Source organism: Rhinopithecus roxellana, chromosome 19 (assembly GCF_007565055.1).
Source record: "Rhinopithecus roxellana isolate Shanxi Qingling chromosome 19, ASM756505v1, whole genome shotgun sequence".
NCBI lineage: Eukaryota > Metazoa > Chordata > Mammalia > Primates > Cercopithecidae > Rhinopithecus > Rhinopithecus roxellana.
Window position 1 is genome coordinate 76,715,686 of NC_044567.1, and position 24,131 is coordinate 76,739,816.

Consider the following 24,131-nt stretch of genomic DNA (forward strand, 5'->3'; position numbering starts at 1 on the left):
GACTGGCTCCATGTGTGATTCAAGCCATAAATACTCTAGTGTACAGCATATGGTGATGACGTGACTGCAAGCTGAAGAATGAAGAACTTGGACTATGGTTTTCCTGGTGCTGCAGTTTACAGGATGGTTTAAATGCAGAGTGTTCCCTGTTGAGAGGCTTTAACTTCTCCCAAACTGCTAGAATTCTCAATCTGCACCAGCTGTGGGTCAAAGACAAATGTAGACTTTATGGTTAGAAATAGTTCCACTTGAAACTTCTATTCAGCAGTGACACACAATCCAGTGGATACATTAATTTTACATTTCTCTGGTTTTATCTTCATAAAGGTGACGTTTGTAAGTAACGCGCTTTAAAGAAGCTCATTGGATAAGCCCCCAAGGTTTATGATCTTAAGATACCTGAGCCACAGCTAAAGATCCCTAAGATAAGATTGCTCTTGCTTCTTCATGCTTTCCCTGTTTTCTTAAGTATTCAGAAATCTTGAGCGGCCGGGCGCGGTGGCTCAAGCCTGTAATCCCAGCACTTTGGGAGGCCGAGGCGGGTGGATCACGAGGTCAGGAGATCGAGACCCTCCTGGCTAACACGGTGAAACCCCGTCTCTACTAAAAATACAAAAAACTAGCCGGGCGCGGTGGCGGGCGCCTGTAGTCCCAGCTACTCGGAGGCTGAGGCAGGAGAATGGCGGGAACCCGGGAGGCGGAGCTTGCAGTGAGCCGAGATCGCGCCACTGCACTCCAGCCTGGGCGACACAGCGAGACTCCGTCTCAAAAAAAAAAAAAAAATCTTGAGCAAGCTTATCACCGGCTGGTAAACAGTTTTGTAAATTTAGATTCTAAGAAAGGGACTCCATTACCATTTATTGCTGACAAAAAGATCCCTTACCTGAGCCATAGTTACAGATGCTGAAGAGGCACTTTTTCAAGCTATTTTAACATAAAATTCTCTTAAAGAAACCATGAGCTTAGAATTTAATTATGCGTTATTTTTGGCTACATCCTGGCTGGTAATGGGATCACACTTCTCTGTCTGTCATCTTTGTTGAGTTGAACTAAACTGAAGCTCTTCCTCCCATACTTCACAAGAACAAAGGATCAAGTCTACTAACCAGAAGAAATCAAAAGTCCATAGTACAAGTAAAGCTAATATTTCAAATCCAAAGCTCTGTATTTCAGGCTTATTTCTTATGTATTTACTCCAGCCTTAGTGTGGTTCTCAGTGCTGCTTTGTGGTCCATTTACTGGACCATTTAGTTGACATTCATTTACCAAGGTCCATTCTTACTCAGCTCCTTTTCCCATTTCTTTTTCCTCTACCTCTTAATGAAGCCAACTAACAAAACAAACAGCGTAACTTGTGAGTCTCTGAAAAAGATCAAAAACCAAGTGTTACTTCCTTTAACTATTTCCTCCCCTCACCACAAATCAATCTATATCATTATCAATTCTTACCTCTTTTTTTCTTGTTTTAGAAGAAAAGATGTTCCTATTCCTCTGTAATTGCATTATGAAATGTAGGAAAGTACAGATAATTGAATGTAATCAAATATTATCTACCAGATTTAACAAATGTTAACATTTTTCCATGTTTGCTTCAATTATTTTTCTTTATTTTTAAGAAACGAATGTAACAAATATAATAAATAATGCTTTCATATTTCTCTTTAACCCCATTTCTCTCTCTCCCCTAGAGATAACTTGTAAATGTGTTAGGATTAAGCACATGCTAACACCCCTGACGTGTTCTTCTCATCTATATTTTACACTTTTCCAATGTAGGTTCATATTCATAAGCAATATATACAACTATTTTGGGTTTTTTAATACTATAAGATTCTGTAACTTTTTTCTTTTTTTAATCAACATTGTATCTTTGAGATTTCTCTACAGATGTAGGTCAGTGATTTTCAACTCTAGCTATACATTAGATTCTCTTGCAGAGTTTTTTTAAAAATACACATTCCTGAGCCTTACTCCCAGAGATTATGAGTCATTGTTCTGGAGTAGAACCTAGGCTTCATTTTTAAAATAGACTTTATTTCTTAGACCAATTTTAGGTTTATATTAAAATTGAACAGAAAGTACAGAGTTCCCACATACTCACTCCCCCAACCACAGTTTTCCCTGTTATTAACATCTTGTACTGATGTGGTACATTTGTTACAATTGAGGAACCAATAGTGATACATTATTATTAGCTGCAGTCCATCCTTTATGTTAGGGTCCACTCTCTGTGTTGTACAGCCCTATAGATTTTGCCAAATGCGTAATGTCACGTATCCGCCATTAAGTATCATACAGCATCGTTTCATTGCACTAAAATTCCTTTATCCGCCACCTATTCATTCCTCTCCTCTTACCCTCCTCAACCCCTGGGAACCACTGATCTTTTTACTGTTTCTATAGTTTTGCCTTTCCCAGAATGTCATATAGTTGGAATCACACAATGCTTAAAGAAGGTTCAGACTGGCTCCTTTCACTTAACAATATGCATTTAAGGTTCCTACGTGTCTTTTTTGGCTTGATAGCTCATTTCTTTTTATTGCTGAATAATATTTCACTATATGGATTTACTACATTTTATTTAGCCATTCATCTATTAAAGGATATCTTGGTTGCTTCCAGTTTTGGCAATTATGAATAAAGCTTCTATAAACACTAAAATACAGGTTTTTATGTGAACATAATTTTCAACTCATTTGAGTAAATGCCTTAGTAGTGCAATTACCAGATTGTATGGTAAGACTATGTTTAGCTTGTAAGACATTGCCAGACTAGTTTCCAAAGTGACTGTGCCATTTTGCATTCCCACCGGCAATGACTGATCACTAGTATTTTTGAAAAGCTTCCCAGGTAATTCTAATGTGCACCCCAGCTAGTTGAAAAACCACTGTTCTTTTCTTTTCTTTTCCTGTGAAAAAAATCACTATTCCACATCAGTAATTTAAAGATGGCAACATAGCAAGCATGGTAGTTAAGAGATCAGACTCCAAAAGCAGACCGAGTTCAAACCCTATCTCTCTTACTTCCTAACTGTATGACTTTAAGCAAGTTGTTTAACTTTACTTTTTTATTTTTATTTTTATTTTTTTTTTGGAGACAAGGTCTTACTCTGTCACCCAGGCTGGAGTATAGTGGCACAGTCACATCTCACTGCAGCCTTGAATTCCTGGACTCAAGCAGTCTTCCCACCTCAGCCTCCCAAGTAGCTAGGACTACAGTCAAACACCACTACACCTGGCTAATTATTTTTATTTTTTGTAGAGATGGGAGTCTCACCATGTTGCCCAGGCTGGTCTTGAATTGCTGGTTTCAAGCCATCCTCCCTCCTTGACCTCCCAAAGTGCTGGAATTACCACCACTAATCTTACTAATCTTTAAAATGGGAATGATATTAGCCCTTACTTGGTGGTTGTGAGGATTTAATTCATTAACATATATAAGCCTTAGAAGGGGGGCTAGGATCTCTAAAGGATATATATATATATTTGGGGTTAAGAGTCACAAAAATGTAGGTGACTCTTACCTACATTTAATAGTTATATATATAAATGTTATATATGTAACAATTATAGTAGAAGTCCCTTTATGTCTTTCCCTTACCCCATTCTCCTCCCTCCCCAGAGATAACCCTTATCCTAAAGTGAGCATACATATGTCAACAGAAAGATCTTAGACATATTTTACTTTAAATTTAAAAGTTGAGAAAAAAGCATATAATGCTTAGTTGAATTGATAAGAGTAATGTCTTAGGAGTAGAAGAAAATGTCTGGGATTAAAAAGGACAATTCTGGAGAAGAGGGCCAAGGATAGAAAATGGTTTGGAATTAAAGGTTAAGGGAGAAAGCAGCAACTGGCTGTTTTGTCTGTTTTCATCTATTGTAGTTGCTACTTTTTCAGCTAAGAATTCAGAAGTGAGGTCCTGAATCAGGTGCCAATTACTTTTCCTTTTTTTAGGTGGTATAATGGAAGGAACATGAACTTTTGAGTAAAGACAGATTTGGCCTCTAATTCCAGCTCCAGAAGTTGTGTGGCTTTGAGCAAATTACTCAATCTTCTCTAGATTGTTTCCTCCTATATAAAAATAGTGATAAATTCTACCTCCTAGGGCTGTTGTGGAGATTAGATTACATTAGAGAAGCTAAATCTGGAAAGGCCCTGGCACAGAACCTGACACATTGTAGATCTGAAAAAATGTCAGATTTCCTGCCTTTTTTTCCTTCAACCATCATATGTAAGACATGTCTTCCATTGCTAAAAGTTTCCTCTGTTAGACTAAGGATATTTCTTAATGCTGATTTTTCTCTCTGAATTGGTTAATACAGTTTATTGTTCCTCAAAAGGTCTTGAGGCCCACACATATTATAAATTAGGAGACTGAGGCCCAAATGGGGAGTCAGAGCTAAGTTTTCTGGTCTTCCAGGATCTATAGTGGAGGGGCACTCAAGAACCTAACTTGTCTGGACTCCAACCCTGAGTAACATTTAGAATTCTTCCTGAAAGATCTGGAACTATTCTATTTCATATGTCAAAATAACAATCAGAACTACTTAGTCATGTGTTTGCTTCAGTTTTGTTTGCATGCAAACTGCATGGCCAAATGCGAGTTTGTAATTGATGTCCCTGTTACTTGCACAAATTAAAAGAGCTTCTGAAGTAATAATGAGCAATCAGAAGCTGCCCTTACCCACCTTTCTTACTGTTTTCTGTTTACCCAGCTCTGGGTGCCTACATGGGTACTATAGTAGACAGATTCAGAACAGAGCCCAGCCTCCTCAAGGCCAAAGAGAATATGGACCACGTAGAAATTAGGTAGCCATTTTTAAATAATCAAAGAGGATGAAAAGGGAAATAATCTTGCAGTGTGAGGGGTTAAAACTGGATTCTGTTTCGGCCTCCCAGCATGGGATTGTGTTTCTGGGCACCCAAAGGTCTACTCTGCTAGGATTTGACCCAGCGTTTTGGCTCATGCTCTTAGAATAGAATGGAATGAGAGGATGCATAGAAATAATTAGCACCATCCTTCCTCGTTTTATCAAGCTGTGGATTTTTTGTTGAGAATGTATAGACCCTTGCAGCCATTTTGATAAAGCCATGTGAGAATGTCGCAAAATACATCAACTTCTTGAGGCATATTCTGTAGATACATATGCATAGGTATATAAAGATACATATATGTGGATGATTATTAAAAGTTATAAAAGTGAGGGAGAAAAAAGCCTAAAATGCCTAATAATATGAAAGTGTTTTAAAGCCAGTAACAGTATATGGACCTTATGTGCATCCCAATTCAAACAAAAAAATGTAGTTCCTTTTTTGAGCTAATCAAGGGAATTTGAACACTATTGGGATATTTCATATTATAGAATCCTTCTTAGTTTTAGGTATGTTTTAAAGAGTTCATATCTGTTTAGAGGCACTTACTAAAATAATTAAATATTAAGTGATAAAATATCTGGGATTTTTAAAAATAATCCCATCAAGGGAAGGGTATATGAGCAGGAGTATAAATAATACAAGGTTGGCCATGAGTTGAAAATTACTGAAGTGAGGTGATGGGTACATGAAAGCTTTATTATACTATTTCTCTCTACTTTTGTAAATAGGTTTGAAATTTTCCATAATAAAAAATGTTTAATAAAGCAAATTTTATGTTATTTATATGCACTTGTGTGTATGTATTTTGCATATATATAGAAAATGTCTTAAATAGTAAACACTAATGTGTTAATAGGAGCTACCTCTTGGATTGAGATGGGAGGTTGAAGATACTTTTATTTTTAATACCATGTTATTTTATTTGTTATAAAAAATTTGTATTATTTTTATAATTTCAGAAACTTAAATGTAGAAGTCTTTTTTTCTTCTGTGTTTTGGTTGTTGTTGTTTTTTAGTTTTTTTGAGACAAAGCCTCATGGTGTCACCCAGGCTGGAGTGCAGTAGCACAGTCACTGCTCATGACAGCCTAAACCTCCCAGGCTCAAGTGATCCTCCCACCTCAGCCTCCCAAGTAGCTGGGACCCACAGGCATGCATTAGCATGCCTGGCTAATATTTTAATTTTTTTGTAGAGATGTAGTCTCCCTACATTTCCCTGGTCTCAAGCTTCTGGGCCCAAGCAATCCTCCCACCACCACCTCCCAAAATGCTAAAATTACAGACGTGTACCACCGCACCTGGCTGAAAATAAAATTTTTAATCGGAAAGTTTAATGATTTAATTTTTGGTTGCATCAGAATATCCCCACAGGGAGAAAAAAAGGCGCCTGTGTCGGAGAAGCCTTTTAAAAACGTTCATGTATCTAGCCTTCCCACAGCATTATTCACCTTTCAGCCTTTCCTCTAGTGTGAGAATTCCATCTACAGAAAGTTTTTTCCTCACCCACTTTAGAGACCCTGAACCTTCTATGGGAAGACCTTGACCACTATGACTAGAGGTCTTGTTAGATGAATTTATAACTCATAAATAACTGACATATTCCCCCTTTGTAGATGCCCCTTCCCTAGGATACCAGGTAAACACACGTTGCTGATTTTGGATATATGTAGGGATTCTAGGCAAGAACATTCTATATTTCAGGGACAAAGAAAGCAGAAGTAACTTAAGTTTTTAAAAGAAATACCTCCCGCCGGGTGCGGTGGCTCAAGCCTGTAATCCCAGCACTTTGGGAGGCCAAGACGGGCGGATCACGAGGTCAGGAGATCGAGACCATCCTGGCTAACCCGGTGAAACCCCGTCTCTACTAAAAAATACAAAAAAACTGGCAGGCGCCTGTAGTCCCAGCTACTGGGGAGGCTGAGGCAGGAGAATGGCGTGAACCCAGGACGTGGAGCTTGCAGTGAGCCAAGATCCGGCCACTGCACTCCAGCCCGGGCGACAGAGCGAGACTCCGTCTCAAAAAAAAAAAAAAAAGAAATACCTCCCTATATATTTTATTACAACCCAAATTTCATTGTTAATATCTTCCTGCCCTCGAGATTTCCTTCTTTACCTGATTTGATCCAGATATTGGCAGAAGAGTTAGAAGATTGTCAGAGAGTGCCTAACAATCAGGATATCTGAAGAACAAATTATTCTAACTTCCTTCTGGAGAAGCCCATGTGAAATGGACAAACATTAGTACATGTTGTGGGACCTGTGCCAGTGACACTAGGAGAAAATTTGTTGTAGATGGCAATCAAGCCTGTATTGCTGTTTTTTTTTTTTTTTTCCTGAGGATAAACATATATAATCATTTTGGGGTATATTAGTTAAGGTGAAGAACACTAGCTGCTATGACAAACCTGCAAAATCTCAATGACTTAACAAAGATTTATTTCTCCTTACATCGCAGTACAGTGCAGATCTCTGAGCAGGCCCCTTCCATGTAGTAGTTCTGAAATCACCTTGGGCCTCAGAATTCTCCACTGGATCTTCTACATCTGGCCTGTAATCAAAAGGAACCATAGAAAGTGTGGAGAAATATGCAGGAAGTTTTGGAGCCAAGCCTGGACAAGACATACTACTTATGCCCTCATTTTATTCACCAGAATTCAGTCACATTGCCTACCTAACTGTAAAGGAGGCTGGGAAATAGAGTTTTTCCAAATGTTCAGGAAGAAAATGAAATGGAAATCAGTGATCACATTGCATTATTTCTACCACAGTGTGTAATTTAATAACTTGAATTTAAGATATTTATTGAAGAAGGCTAATAAAAAAGATATGGAAAAATAAATTATATCCAGATATAACAGAAAAGAGAGGTGTTGAGTGGATGTGTTGCTAAGGGCTGCAGAGATAGAGACCATTTAAGTTAGCTTGTTCCTGCAGGACTGGTCTTTGTCCCCCCACCTAGGCTTTGCTTGGCATGAACATTGTTAGGGTGAGGCTCCACTCTCATTCATTAGTACCAAAAACAAAGAGGCCACTAATTCACCACTGATGCTACTTTTTTTTGCTGGGCTACTAATTTAATTGTCTGTACTTCTTATTCAGGGTTTGAGTAAAAAAGTTGGTGTATCATCCTCCATCCTCCAAGGTCTCTGGATCTCTTATAGCACAGAAGGTCTTTCCATGGCACTGGCGTCTTTACGAAATCTCTACACTCCAAATATAAAGGTAAATTTATAAAGAAATTATAAATATAAGGAATTAACTATGAAAAAATAAAACTAGAAGGACATTAACTATTTAGTTGATCTTTGACTTGCTTAGTCTTTTATTGATCTTAGTCTTTTATTGATAATTTAATATATTTTAAATTGTTAAATTTTATTCTATAAATTGGAGACTAGCTCCATTGTCCTCTTACCTTCTATAAACTGACTCTGACATGTGGGATCAGGTCCTGCTGGTTCCAAAGAGTAAATTGATCTCAGGTAGCCCTTGTCTTGGTGTAGGAGCTTTTCTGACCAAAAGCTCACTTCATAGAGACTGTGTTCAGCACTACAGTATGGGAGGCAATTGCTCTAGCTACTATACCATTTATGTAAAGGAGATACTTTCTATTATCTACCAAAGGAAAAGAAAAAGGAGCAAATGAGATTATAAAATAAAGCAATTACTAAATGCTACTAGACACTTGTAGAATCTTAGATGGTTTAATAAAAGACAACTAAAAGGATGTGACTGCTGTTTGTCTAATTATTAGTTGTGTTTATTTATTTCTAGGTCAGCCGACTGCTGATTTTGGGAGGTGCCAATATTAATTACCGGACAGAGGTTTTAAATAATGCTCCAATTCTTTGTGTTCAGTCCCATCTTGGTTACACAGAAATGGTAGCCCTGCTGCTGGAGTTCGGCGCCAACGTGGATGCCTCTTCTGAAAGTGGCCTGACTCCACTGGGATATGCTGCAGCAGCAGGGTACCTGAGCATTGTGGTGCTGCTGTGCAAGAAACGGGCCAAGGTACTGGCTGCCCAGCTCTGCTGCTTTTCTTCCCTTTTTCTTTCTTTTCGATGCATACTCTTTCTTATCTCCAGTGTTACCTCATGAGTCTGGGTAGAGTATATCAAACCGTGATGGAGAGCAGATCAGAGAGAGTGCTGGTTCTGCATATGTTCAGGGCCACTGCCATCCATCCTGCAGGAGCACACAGTTCTAAACCCTTTTGAGAGGTACTTGGGAAACTGCATTTGTCAGTAACCACAAAAAATTTCTACCTAACAACCCAGAAATGATCCACTAAGCTCAGAAGAAGCCTCTTTTTAACAGAGAGAGGAAGAAGAAGTGAGGGAGCAAGGAGACTGCAATGGCAGGTCTGGACCAAATGATACCTGCGGGCTCTAAGCCTTCCATGTGTAGAGAAGAAAACTTAGCCATGGAGATGAGAACAGGATCAGACACCTTCATCCTGTCCTTGAAGACCACCACTCTAGAGATACAGGGAGAAGATCATTCTCCCTGTTTATACTCAGACTGACCAAGGGCGCCTCAAAGTGCTTCTGTTAGTACTCATCAGTTCTCTGAAAACATTTACAAAATATGTTTGCTTTATGTATAAAAATTTGATTTCACAATATTGGTGAAAAGAAAAATGCTGGCCTCACAAATATAGGACTCTGGGAAAAAATCTTGGCCTCATTGTATTTTGTTTCAGTCCTGAAAACAAACTGAGGACTTTAGTGGTTTCATAGTGAAATATAAGTCATAGTATGACTTCATTCTGAGGTGTCCAGTGCTGTTACCAGGGGAAAAAGTGGGACTCCTCCACTCCTTTGGGAGCTGAGACGAAGGCCTCTCAGTGACATCTCAGAGCCTTAGAAGTTTACCCTAGCACAGTGATTGCCCACCTATGACATCCCGTTCATTTGAATGGACACCTCTGGAAACAGTGATAACTGGGCCTCATTACCATGTTCGTTTTCTTTTTAGAGACAAAGTCTTGCTCTATTGCCTAGGCCAGAGTGCAGTGGCATGATTGTAGCTCACTGCAGTCTTCAGCCTCCCCAATAGCCAGGAGTATAGGTACGCGCCACCACACTCAGCTGTATTTTTTTCCTATTTTGTAGAGACAGGGTCTTGCTATATTGCCCAGAGGTTTGCTAAAATTCCTTAGATCAAGAGATCCTCGTTGCCAGGCGCAGTGGCTCAAGCCTGTAATCCCAGCACTTTGGGAGGCCGAGACGGGCGGATCACGAGGTCAGGAGATCGAGACCATCCTGGCTAACACGGTAAAACACCATCTGTACTAAAAAATACAAAAAACTAGCTGGGCGAGCTGGTGGGCGCCTATAGTCCCAGCTACTCGGGAGGCTGAGGCAGGAGAATGGTAGGAACCCAGGAGGTGGAGCTTGCAGTGAGCCGAGATCACGCCACTGCACTCCAGCCTGGGCGACAGAGCGAGACTCCGTCTCAAAAAAAAAAAAAAAAAAAAGAGATCCTCCCACTGTGGCCTCCCAAAGTGCTAGGATTACAAGCATGAGCCACGGCACCCAGCCCTTCTTACTGTTGCTGTCACTTCATATTCTGATCTCAGCTGGGTCTTTCCTGCCGCTCAGCCCTTACACTGCCAAGCCATCCCTTTCTTCATCTTTCATTGTTTTCCCCAGAGCAGAAATGTAACTCATATGTACTTCTTTCAAGATCCTATCATGCCTCTTCTGCCCTTCATCACTGTGATCAAGCTCATCTCAAGGTGCCTATATCTCAAAACTCTTATCAGTTCTTACCTACACTCACCTCTACTTTGCCTTAGAGAAGGAAGTACTTACCTTCTCTTCCAGAGCAGTTGTCTCCACCTCTACACTCTTAACCCACGATGTTGCTCATTCTCATGTTATTTCATTCTTTTTCTAAATGCACACTACCTTTTTTCTCAGTTTCTACAAACCTATGAATGTAGAAACCTATGTAACCTAAAAAGGAAATTTTCCTCTCCCTTGCTAACCAGAAGCAACATCCCGTCTCTTCCCTTTCACCTCTACCAAACCTGTCCTAAGAGTCCTCTGTACTGGCTACATTCACCTTATTACTCCTTAACCACTTGCATTCTGGCTTCCATGAATGAGAGGGGAGGCAACTCATTAAAATGATAAGCTTTAGGATCAAACACAACTGGGTCAAATCGTGTGTCCATACGTAATTTATATGAGGGCTTGAACAAGTCACTTAACCTCTCTCAGTCGCACTTTTTGTCTATTAAAAGGGTGTTAAAAGAGTCAGTGTAAGCATTGAAAGAGATAAAGCCTTTTTTTAAAAGAGGTGGTAAAGTCTCTTTTAATTTTATATAGTGCCGAATAAATAGTATCTGTAAACAAGAAAATAACCCAGCCTCCCTACATTTTACCACGCTACTCTTTTAAAAGTCACTAATGACTGCCAGTCACCAAATAAAGCAGCTTTGTCTCATCCCTCACCTCTCTGAGCCCCTCCATAGTATTAGCAATTGTAAACTTTTTTTGGAGGTGGGAGACAGAGCCTGGCTCTGTCACCTAGGCTGGAGTGCAGTGGCACATTCTTGACTCACTGCAGCCTCTGCCTCCTGGCACATTCTTGACTCACTGCAGCCTCTGCCTCCTGGGTTCAAACAATTCTCCTGCCTCAGCCTCCCAAATAGCTGGGATTATAGGCGCACACCACCACGCCTGGCTAATTTTTGTATTTTTAGTAGAGATGGGGTTTCACCATGTTGGCCAGGCTAGTCTTGAACTCCTGACCTCAGGTGATCCGCCCGCCTTGGCCTCCCAAAGTGCTGGGATTACAGGCGTGAGCTACCGTGCCGGGCCAATAGTAAACTGTTAATGTTATTTCCCACTTCTCTGGCTGCCCCTCTCCTTCTTCTGATAGGACTATTCACTAGGATCCTCTGGTCTTCCTTCCATCCTCATACTCTCTATGGCTTCCGCATTAAAGTCATAGGCTTTGGCGTCAAATCTGACTGGGTTCTAGTTCTCCTACCTACATTTTGGTGACTCTTAACCCCAAATTGCTAATTTCTGAAAATGTTTTTGAGCTGTAGTTTCACATTTGTAACTGCTTCCTTGTCAGGCATGTTCAGATCCCTGACTAGTTCCTCAGATCCAGCTTTCTAAAATCACTCATCATCTTGACCTTCCTCTTTCTGGATTTTCAAAGTCTGCTAATGTAGCCTCCATTTTTCTCAGAACTAGGGAGTCATTGACATCTTTCTCTCCTTTGCCCTTCCTAATTCATTTAGTGGCCAGCTCTTTTCAATGTTATCCTCAAAAGAGCTTGAGAAGCTACTCCTTGGTCTCTACCCCAACTGCCACTATCCTCCTGAATTATTCTTGGAGTCTTGTTGTGTAACAAACCCCTTTTTCAGATTCTCATCTCATCTATTACACACCATCCCCTTAGCTTTTGTAGAGCTTTTATTTTAAAGTAATTTTAGACTTTCAAAGATACTGCAAAAATAGTGCAGAGACCCAATACAAAGAAATGATACACGTTTGAGGAGATGGGTATGCTAATTAACCTAGTTTGATAATTACACCTTGCATACATGTATCAAAATATCACACTGTACCCCATAAATATGTACAGTTATTATGTGTCCATTTAAAATAATAAAAGCAAATAAAATAATTCTCTTGTAGGCAAAAGAAAAAAAATGCATAGAGTTTCTGTATATCCTCCATTCAGCTTCTCATAATGTTAACAGCCTAAGTAATTGTAGTCTAATTGTCAAAACCAGGAAATTAATTTGGTGATAATACTATTAACTAATCTACAGACCTTACTGAAATTTGTCCAACTGTCCCACTGATACCTTTTCTGTGTTAGAGAATCCAGGTCGGGATCCCACGTGACATTTGGTGTTGTGCCTCCTTAGTCTCCTCCAACCTGTGAGAGTTTCTCCGTCTTTGTTCATCTTTTATGAGCTTGACAGTTTTGAAGAATACCAGCCAGTTGTTCTGTAGAATGTTTTTCAATTTTAGTTTGTCTGACGTTTTCTCACTGTGAGATTGAGTGTACATATTTTTGGCAAGAATACCACATAAGCAATGCTGTACCCTTATGAAAATGCAGCACTTGAAGTCGCTGCTGTTGATAGGTCTTATTACAGGTGGTGGTAGCCTCAGTCACTTGGCGAAGGTAGTGTCTTCCAGGTTTCTCAGCTCTGAAGTTAACTGTTTTTCCTTTTGTAATTAAGAAATATCTTTTAGGGTTTTGCTTTTGAGACTAGAAAGATAGACATCCTGGTTCTCGTCATACTTTTGTCCACTAATATTAGGATCCATCAGTGATTCTTAGTGCAATAATTTTTTTTTTATTATTTATTTATTTTTTTTAGAGGAGTTTCACTCATGTTGCCCAGGCTGGAGTGCAATGGCACAATCTCAGCTCACTGCAATCTCCGCCTCCCAGGTTCAAGTGATTCTCCTGCCTCACCCTCCGGAGTAGCTGGGATTACAGGCACCTGCCACCACACCCAGCTAATTTTTGCATTTTTTAGTAGAGATGGAGTTTCACCGTGTTGACCAGGCTGGTCTCGAACTCGTGACCTCAGGTGATCCACCCACCTCAGCCTCTCAAAGTGCTGGGATTACAGGCGTGAGCCACCATGCCCAGCCACTGCAATAATTATTACTTTGGTGTTTGCCTAACAATGATTTTCTACTTCCATCATTCCCTCAACATTTATTAATTGAAATTTTACTGTAAGGAAAAGTGATCTCTTCTCCCCCATGTATTTATTCAAATATTTATTGATATTACTATGAAGTCATGGATATTTATTTTATTCTATAGCCTGAAATCCATTGCTATTATTATTCATTTCGTTGTTCACGTTGCCCCAGATTTGGCCACCGGGAACTCCTTCAAACTGATTCCTGTGTCCTTTCAACTTTTGAGCACTTTCTAACTTTCTGACACCACAAGATGTTCTAGTCTCATCTCTTACCCCAGTCCTGGAATCAACCATTTCTCCAAAGAGCCATGGTTTCTTTTATCCATTCGCTTAGTTCTTGAAAATGCAGTTCTGAACATGAAAACACTCAATGACTCCACTACCTATTGGTTAAAATTCAGACCACTTAGCCTGGCATTCAGAAATATCCATGCTCTGTCCCAAAAGACCTTTTCAGCCTTAGAGTTTAAACTTCCCTTTCATTTGCCCTACTCCTACAAAAACTAGAATACATTAATCATTTTCCATCTCAGCCAGTCAAGATAGACCTTTCTATCTGAATCTGTTCCTGATTCTAGTCAGGAATTAATCTTTCCTTCCTCTGAAATGTTATTGCACTTTTACTTTCCTTTAGATTTATTGTATACTCCTTTGTTGGACAGGCTCTTGTCACTGTCCTTGTTGGAGAGTCCTTGAGAGCAGAACCTATATATTACTGTCTTATTCACCTAAGTGCTATTTTACACACACTCTGTATTCAGTAAATATTCACTATGTGGATGGCTGGGTGGAACTGAAGTCAGTAGGAAAGCCAGAAACAGAACTTATGTTTTCAACTGATCTAACTACAACAGGACAAGTACCACCTACCTACCAGAAAAGGCTACTCACCTAATGAAAGGACACTCATCTATTGAAACGAAGGCCCTTCTGGTAAATCGATCTGATCAGAGTCTTCTTTCAACCTAAACTTGTAACCAACACTGAAATTATAAAGACTGCTATTGATGCAATAAGCCGGAAGTGCCTCTAGCCATTTGGGGCGGATCTTTGAGAGTCTTCCCTCCTGCTGGAAGAGAGAAGCAGACTTTGCCAAAGTTTGGTGGTCAAATGATTCATGATATGAGATGTTTTGCTTCTTTGGAAGGCCAAAAAATTGTAGCTTCATGTTTTTCTTCCTTTTTTTGATTTCAAAGATAATTTTTTTTATGTCAGCAGAGCTACCAGTTTCTCAAATCTTGTTCTAAAAAGAACAATTTGAGGAGACAAAGAAGAATTTACCTCAGGAAGACAAAGCTCAAGCTGAGAGTTTTGGTTTTTGTTTTTCTTTGAATGCGAAAACAAAAGTCTGACCTTTTCTGAGGAAAAGAAGTTCTTCCCAGAGGGACATTTAGCATAGTTGTAGCTCAGTAATAATCTAGGCTGAGCAATCTCCTGAATTTGCTCAGAGATTGGTTCCAGGAATGAAAAGGATGATTCTTAGTAGTCTAGACTTGTGCAGTGGTGGTTGTGACTAGATTGTGAGTTCAGCCACAAGTCTGTGTTCACACAGATCTCCTGTCCTCTCCTCTTAGGTGGATCATTTGGATAAGAACGGGCAGTGTGCTTTGGTTCATGCTGCACTCCGAGGTCATCTGGAGGTTGTCAAGTTTTTGATTCAGTGTGACTGGACAATGGCCGGCCAGCAGCAAGGAGTATTTAAGAAGAGCCATGCCATCCAACAGGCCCTCATTGCTGCAGCCAGCATGGGTTATACTGAGGTAAGAAGTAGGCAGTAGGATTGTTTTTTCAAGCTGTGTATTGAAGGACCTAGGAAACCAGGAGAAAAGATCGCATGAAGACAAAATTGGCGACCAAATTAATGTGAATTCGTGATCGCTGCTCTGAATAATAAGGAGATTAAACCCCATGAAGCACTTTACTCAAATGCCAAGGTCCCTCAAATTATAGGTATAGAAAGGTGTGAGTTGGAAAGGACCATGGAAATGATCTAATTCTTCTCCATGTTTTCCTCCCTGTTTAACAGACAGTGGCACCAAGGCTCAAAGAGATGAATTATTGAGGTGTAGTCACATGGTTAGGTAATGTGGCACAGGAACAGCATAACATTTAGTATCTCGGAAGGACCAGGTTTGAGTCCCAGCCTCGCCACTCGCTAACTCTAGACCTTGAACAATTTACCTAATCTCTTAGAAGTTTGGTTTCCCGTCAGCAAAGTGGAACTAATAAACTCCTTTATACAAGGCTATTATAAGGGATGCTTGGTAAACTGTTAAACATTATAGTTTATTTATTAATGATAGGAACAATAGTAGTGGCAAATGTAGGGAATTGGTAGTGTGCTAGGAAATGTTTAACAACCAGCCCTGAGGAGGGGTGTGGGGTGGAACAGGGGTGTGTGTTTGTGTGTGTGTACATACGTTTATTATAAATTTTACTGATAAAATGTGTTCCCATGGAATGCTGCACAGTCATAAAAAGAACAAAATAATGTCCTTTGCAGCAACATGGATGCAACTGAAGGCCAATATCCTAAGCAGATTAACACAGGAGCAGAAAACCAAATACCACATGTTCTCATTGAAAGTGAGAGCTAAACATTGAGTACTCATGGACATGAAGAGACAACAGTAGACACTGGGGACTGCTGGGAGGGGAGAGGAAGGGGAAAGGGTTGAAAAACTGTTGAGTATTATGCTCACTACCTGGGTGATGGGATCATTTGTGTCCCAAACCTCGGCGTCATCCAGTACACCCATGAAACAAACCTGTACATTCACTGCCCTTGAATCTACAATAAAAGTTGAAATAATTTTTTTAAAAAAAGAGGCCGGATGCGGTGGCTCTTGCTTGTAATCCGAGCACTTTGGGAGGCCAAGGCAAGGGATCACCTGAGGTCAGGAGTTTGAGACCAGCCTGGCCAACATGGTGAAACCCTGTCTGTACTAACAACACAAAAATTAGTTGGGCATGGTGGTAGGCATCTGTAATCCCAGCTGCTTTGGAGGCTGAGACAAGAGAATCGCCTGAACCCAGGAGGTGGAGGGTGCAATGAGCTGAGATCACGCTATTGCACTCCAGCCTGGGTGACAGGAGTGAAACTCCATCTCAAAAGAAGCAAACAAAAAGAGTATGTTGCGCACAACTTACAAATAATAATGAACTATATAGTACTCTTAATTGAATGCTTTTGTTGATTTTTGCCACATTTGTAGCTAACCTATGGTTGTAACTTATAACCAAAGTTTGACAAATGAAGCTGCATCCCAGTTTGCTCTTTTCTCAATAACTCTATTGCCGTTAAATCTGATATGTGATCTACTGTTAAACTACTTCTCATCCATATACAAACTATGTTCATTAAACTGAAGCCTCTTTCAGTTTTAGCACTAAATGAAGCCCTGATTTATAATGTTTGCCAGCTTCGAGGGTGTAAACACTCCCATCATGGCCAATTTCAAGCTACCAATGTGACATCACTGAAACAAAGGTGGGAGGAGATGCCCGGCAGCACATTGTTATGTAATATTCCCACCGTGCAGACATGCACAATCAATATAAATAACTTCAACAGCATAGATAATAGTAAGATATAGTTAAATCTTAGGAAGTTGCAAGATATGAGTATTCTTTAACCTTTATTTTTAATGTTAGTTTATTTAATTGCTATTTGATTTCTAATAAACAACTGGCTTTCAGAATTTCTGAGAATTTAACAGTCAGCTTTCATGGGCCAGTGCAAGCATGGGATAATCAGCAAAACAGCTACCGTATCAACTGAGCTGACATGTCACCAAGGGAGTGTTAAGTAATACTAAAATTTGTATCATCTATGGGAGGTTTTTTAACCCTGTGCAGTCAAATTCCCGGAAACAGAACTGTCACTTTTCGGTGTGTTTAGAGATTATTCTCCCTTTACTAGTTCTAGAACAGTCCTTATACATCTGAGAGGAAAAAGGAAGATAATCGCTTTACTCTGAGGAAATATAGGGCCAGGTGCAGTGGCTCACACCTGTAATCCCAGCACTTTGGGAGACCAAGGCAGGAGAATCACTTGAGGCCAGGAGTTCAAGACCACCCTGGGCAACATAGCAAGACCCCCCCCACATCTCTGCCAAAAAAAAAAAAACTTTTTTAATTAGCCAGGTGTGGTGGTGTATGCCTGTAAGACTGCAGTGAGCCATGAACACATTACTGCACTCCAGCCTGGGTGACAGAATGAGACCCTGTCTCAAAAAAAAAAAGAAAGAAAAACAGGCCATCAGTTTTCTCATATTTATTTTCTCTGGCTTTTTTATAGGGAAGAGGAAGGATTGCTTCTTTAACTTAAATATTAAGATTATGTAATTTTTTTTGTTTGTTTTTGAGGCGGAGTCTCGCTCTGTCGCCCGGACTGGAGTGCAGTGGCCAGATCTCAGCTCACTGCAAGCTCCGCCTCCCAGGTTTACGCCATTCTCCTGCCTCAGCCTCCCGAGTAGCTGGGACTACAGGCGCCCGCCACCTCGCCCGGCTAGTTTTTGTATTTTTAGTAGAGACGGGGTTTCACCGTGTTAGCCAGGATGGTCTCGATCTCCTGACCTCATGATCCACCCGTCTCGGCCTCCCAAAGTGCTGGGATTACAGACATGAGCCACCGCGCCCGGCCAAGATTATGTACTTTTTTAAAAATCACATGCTATATAAGTGAATTGCATTCTAGAGAAAGGTGTAAACTGTACCTGATAGGACAGATGCACATCATGGAAGCTGTGGGTTTCTTTATTAGGACAGTCAGTTCTGATTCCTTTTGTGTGCAGGAGATTTAGTGATACTTGGATCATCCAAGCTATCTTCCAAACCTCACAGGCTAGTGTCATTAGCATAATTTTCCACCTGAAGTTTGAGCTGACACAACTTCTTGTTTCAGATTGTCTCCTACCTACTTGATCTTCCAGAAAAAGATGAAGAGGAAGTAGAGCGAGCACAGATCAACAGCTTTGACAGTCTCTGGGGAGAGACAGGTACCTCTCATGAACATTGCTCTCAAGAATGTGTTGTGTTTGTGTGGACTCTCGTATGTCGCCCCCCTATTTTTTCCCTGACATACATTTGGCAGTCCTCTGTCTCAGGCTTTTGTATTGGAGACTGATTCAGCCAAACTAAACGGCAATTTTCCTCTTTCAGTCCTCTTTCCCTGTGGAATCTCCATACTCTGCACCAGAGTCTTCTTCCAAACAAAACTTTTTCCCTCTCTTGTTTCCAAATATTTTTAAAAGACTGAAAGATACCTTACAATGTGCCAAACCAGAGCAGAAAATAATTGTGGCCTCTCTCCTTTTTATGTGATCCTTGTAGTAGTTAGGAATAAATATTTCTCCCATCAAAATAACTCCTCTTGCATTTGTTAACCAGGATATTAAATTTTCCCCCACACCTCTGGCTTAACCAAATGTTACTGTGGTAGCATGGTATATGACACAATTAATCTCATATATTGTGAGTTAAGTTGCTATCTGGATGCACAATGAGGGCCCAGCCTCATGCAATTCCTGTTGGTCTGGAGCAAATCACTTTCTGTATTGTTCAGTACTTACGATGCAAACAGAAGCCTCTTCCTTGTGGCCTTTGCAGGCAATGATTGTTGTCTTCCCTGCAAGTCTGTAAACTGCAGCATCTGGAGAAACATTAGTAACCTTCGATGTATTTTTATGAAACCAGGGCAATGAAAACTGTAGAGTAACCACAGATATGTGTCATATTTTCCAGGACAAGTAAACCAATATTGAGATGGCCAATTTAGGGAGAATATTTTACAATGCATACAAGAAGGGTATACATTTGGGTTAGGATAAGAGTGTTATGAAAAATAAGAGGTTCTTGAACTCATTTAAATTTATAGAGACCTATTGTGGCATTTCTTCTCGTGACAAAGTCTTACACACATTTCTTAACATCATGTGGAATGGTCCAAAACTCAGGAATTTGCTTCTCGAATAATCCCTCCTTTTGTAAGATCCAAAGGGAACAGATGCCTGGCAGCTGCAGCTTAAGAGTCCATGACAGATTAAAGGAAAGTGTACAGCTGGAAACAGCTGCTGTCTCTGGAGCCCCATCCTGAGGGAAGCCAGAGGACAGACCGAGGGGAAGGAACTGGGCAGGACATCAGCCACTCTGGAGTATGCATGTGTGTATGACCTAGAGCTGCAGGAGGGACATGTTGGTGTGCTTCTGTCAGCACAGCCTTCACCAACAGTGTTGCCACATCTCCAGCAGACCCTTTGTTGCTAAGGACATGACGGTGTAACCATTGACAGCAGCAGAAAGAGTCATGTCCCCATGGTGATAATGAATAGAAATTATAAGACTAATAGTCATAGCGATGAATATCAAACACATTCTAATGGTGTACTTGAAAGAAATCCTTAAAAATGTTCAAGAAGGGCATGAATTAAATGGAGGACTTATTTTTATTAACATGAATTTCTTATTTTAGAATAAAATTTTATGGCCTCAGGATTTTTAAAATATTTCATACCTTAAAAGTGTACAATAAATGTTTACAGTGAATTTTGTACATAGGTACCATATCTCAAGATTTTTTTTTTTTGCAACGGAGTCTCGCTCTGTCACTCAGGCTGGAGTGCAGTGGCGCGATCGGCTCACTGCAAGCTCCACCTCCTGGGTTCACGCCATTCTCCTGCCTCAGCCTCCCGAGTAGCTGGGACTACAGGCGCCCGCTATCATGCCCGGCCAATTTTTTTTGTATTTTTAGTAGAGACGGGGTTTCACCGTGTTAGCCAGGATGGTCTCGATCTCCTGACCTTGTGATCTGCCCGTCTCAGCCTCCCAAAGTGCTGGGATTACAGGCGTGAGTCACCGCGCCCGGCCTCAAGATTTTAAAAAATCAAAACTTCATGTCAGTTTGCTTATAATCAGAACTATGTTATGTTTGACTTATGCATATATACAATATAATTATAATATTATAAACATAAAGAGCTACTTAAACATGAGTTAAGTTGAAATTTATTTGTAATATGATTTCTTTTTTTTTTTTTTTTGAGATGGAGTCTCACAGTGTCCCCCAAGCTGGAGTGCAGTGGCACAATCTCAGCTCACTGCAACCTCTGCCTCCTGGGTTCAAGTGATTCTCCTGCTTCAGCCTCCCGAGTAGCTGGAATTACAGGTGTGCACCACCACACCTGGCTAATTTTTTTTTTTTTTTTGTATTTTTAGTAAAGTTTTTTTTGTGTTTCGCCATGTTGGCCAGGCTGGTCTCAAACCCCTGACCTCAGGTGATCTCCCCACCTCAGCCTCCCAAAGTGCTAGGATTACAGGCGTGAGTCACTGCACCTGGCTGTAATACAATTTCTATATCTATGAAAAATTATTTCAGAAAAATTCTGGAAAATAATGTTATTATGTGACAATGACCCTACAGCTCATCACTAGTATAGAACGGACTTTGATGCACTTTTCTATCTACAGTGATGTTTATTAAACATACATGTGCCTTTCTAACTTATAGCACATGATGATTTAAATTTTTTAGTGACCTATTGAATTATGATGCTTCCTCCCATGACAAAATCTTATACATATTTTTGCATTTTTATATGTGGTTTGTGGTCTGTGACCCAAAGCTAGTTGGTGGGGGCTTATATCTGCAACCAGGACCTAAGTGACAATTTTTAACCTAAGGAAAATAACAGTGGTCATGATGTTTCCTATAATATGTATCACTTACTCTATCAAATCTGAGACACCATTAACTTTAAGAAAGTATATATCCAGTATTTTGTGCCACTACAAAAACAAACAACTTCTGCCAACTATATTGACACGACACAATTCTTTATTATCACATTAATTGTAAGATGCATTCCAATTTTGGAGATGTTAAAATGTAGAGGGAGAAAGTGAATCTTAGAATATTAATTGGGGTGTGATTTTTAGATATCAAGATTTTCTGAAGGCAGATCACTAGAGCCTCCTGGTTGCTTTCATCCTCCATTTGTAGCCTCTTTCTCTTTCCAGATGTTACAACCAGCTTTCACCATCTGCTGACCCCCTCCCATCCCATAGGGTTTTCACAGACTTCTTATGGAACACCACAAAAGAAAAGCAAACAAGGTGACAAGACTGTTCACCACACCTTCCTCTCCCTTATGTTGTGGGCACAGACCAGGACCAGCACTGAGAGCTTCTAGCAACTCTGGAGGTCAACCCTGGAAATATATGGCCCCAAAAAGAAACCAAATTTTACAAAATAAACTTACTAGATTCCTTTAATTCCTGCCCTCATCATCTTTTGCCTAGATTATTTCAGCTACCTCCTAATTGAGCTTCTGCCTCTGGCCTCACCCTTTTGTGATACATCTCTCAGACTTCAGCCAAAGTGATCTTTTTAGGCCATAGTCTGTTTGGGTCACTTTCCTGCTTACTGACCTTCATTTACTACTTGTAGGATTAAGTCCTTTAATGTAGCATAAAAAGACCAGTAATTATCTCCAGCCTCATATATTGCCTGTCTTCTCCAGTAATTCCAATAACAGTAAGCATGCTGTTTTCCCCTCAGTGCCTTTATTCATGCTCTCCCTTGGCCCACCCTACACCTTCCATGCCTGTAAATCTCCTGCTCATCTTTCAGCCTCTAGCTCACATTATCTTCTCTACCTGGAGGCCATCTCAGAAACCTCTTCCTCTGTGCCCTCCCTCATACCAAGGACATATCTCCATTGTATATATCACACTCTATATTAACATATTCATCTGTTTCCTTAACCATGAGTTCTTTGACAGCAGAGACAGTGTCTGACAAATAGCTCGATAAATGTTTTATTAATGGTATTTTGGATAGCAGTGATCAGTTTATTTCTCCCCAGCCACTTCCCCCTCCTCCCCCACCCCTTGATCTTACACAACCTGTCTGTGCTGGACTCTTCCAAGGTTGAAAGTAGATGAAAGAGTCATTTGCATCTCTGCATTCTCTTTGCTGTCAGCATCCCATCCAAGCAGACTCTGGCTGTTTCCCCAACTCTGAGCTACATCCTGTCTGCCTCTTCCAACTCCTTAGATGTTTCCCTTTGAAAAAAGACCGTTTCTGTCAGATCATCTTGTCAGATGCTGACAAGCTAGGGAGCAAATTCTGTTACTGCTCTTTTAGGAAGAAAGTTGGCTCCTAACTGCTCTGTTTGCAGTTTGGTGTTTTCTAGAATTGGCTTTACCTTCATCTCCTTCCTTTTAGAAAGTTTTAACAGTTTTTGATAAATCTCATATAAAATCCAGCCATACAACTCCTTTCTCTTGGATTTTGAAAAGCCCAGATTCCATTTTACATAGTTGTGTTGTTCTGAGATGAAATTGGCCAGCTGTGTTAATAACCATGTCCAGCTATCAGCTGAAGGTTGCTGCCAAATGACATCATAACCTAAACAACAGAGATGATACAACAAAGAAAAAGGCCAAATGGAACATTCCCTCACATATAAATGTGTTATCCAGTGGGGAGAAATGGGGCATCCAGAGCAATAGAATTATCAGACTGGACAGTGTGGCTTTCCAGATGGGCACTGGTTGTGAATATTCAGATGTGTTCTGTGAACTGGCATCATTAGTGAGAGGCTTGGTTCTGAAATACTGTCTATATTTTCTCTAGGATGCTGCAAGTTCTTTCATGAAAAATAATGTATTTGGCCCCTTCACATACAGAGGTTTGCTGCAACCTTATCAACCTAGCAACTACTTTAAATGGGTTCAGAATGGGGGTTAGAAATTTTCCAAATGGTTTGTTTTATGCACCGAGATAATTCTTATGATTCCTAATAAGTGTCTATCCAGTCAAATTATTCAACTACTCTTGTGTTCTGACCCATATATAGAATTCACAATTTGTTTTCTAACCTATTAGAAATATGAACTTGAGAAAGAGGGAACATAGCTGATATTTAAAAAACAAGAAATAAAACTTCTTTATCCAGTAAATAATTATAGCCATTAACACCTGAGCTCATCCACTCAGGGTTGGAAATGACCCTCACCTCAGATAGGACCAAGCCACTGCCCTCCTGTAAGGAACTGAAAAGAAATGTCAATGTCAGGAGTTCCAAACTAAAACTGAAAATACACATAAGACAAGCCATAGATAGAACTGGTTGAAGAGTGCGTGTATCTTCTAAAATTACCACATTTTACTTGATAAGTCGTTCTTATCCTTGCAGAAGGAAGGAAAATGTTACTTGAAGGTTTATATTTGTGGAAATTACAGGTAGTTTTCATTTTGCATATGATTCAGTAGTGGATAAATTTGGCCAAGTCCAGAGACAAAATGCCATAATTTGCACTTAAGTGGAAACGAATGCAAATGTCCATTTGATATAAATTTTATTTGCTTCTCTGAATACATTTTAAAGTTTGCAAACTGCAGTATCTGTGCCTGCCAAATATTATTTTCTGGTTTGTTACTGGAGTAGGAGGCCATAATAAAAGAAGGACCTGCTGACTACTACATCAACTTTTTAAGTCAATTTGGAAAAAAAAAAAATCTTTATCCTCTTTATTTAAAATGAAGTATAACTCCT

At 40.0% G+C, this 24,131-nt stretch overlaps 1 protein-coding gene across 1 annotated transcript in view; it reads left to right on the forward strand.

Moving 5' to 3' along the window:
* TANC2 (tetratricopeptide repeat, ankyrin repeat and coiled-coil containing 2) overlaps positions 1–24,131 on the forward strand; it is a 474,294-nt gene that overhangs the window by 425,867 nt on the left and 24,296 nt on the right. Inside the window, exons 16-19 of the mRNA XM_030923595.1 lie at positions 7,974–8,096; positions 8,649–8,885; positions 15,147–15,332; positions 18,479–18,572. Of these exons, the coding sequence (XP_030779455.1) occupies positions 7,974–8,096; positions 8,649–8,885; positions 15,147–15,332; positions 18,479–18,572 (640 nt within the window). The remainder of the gene's footprint in view (positions 1–7,973; positions 8,097–8,648; positions 8,886–15,146; positions 15,333–18,478; positions 18,573–24,131) is intronic.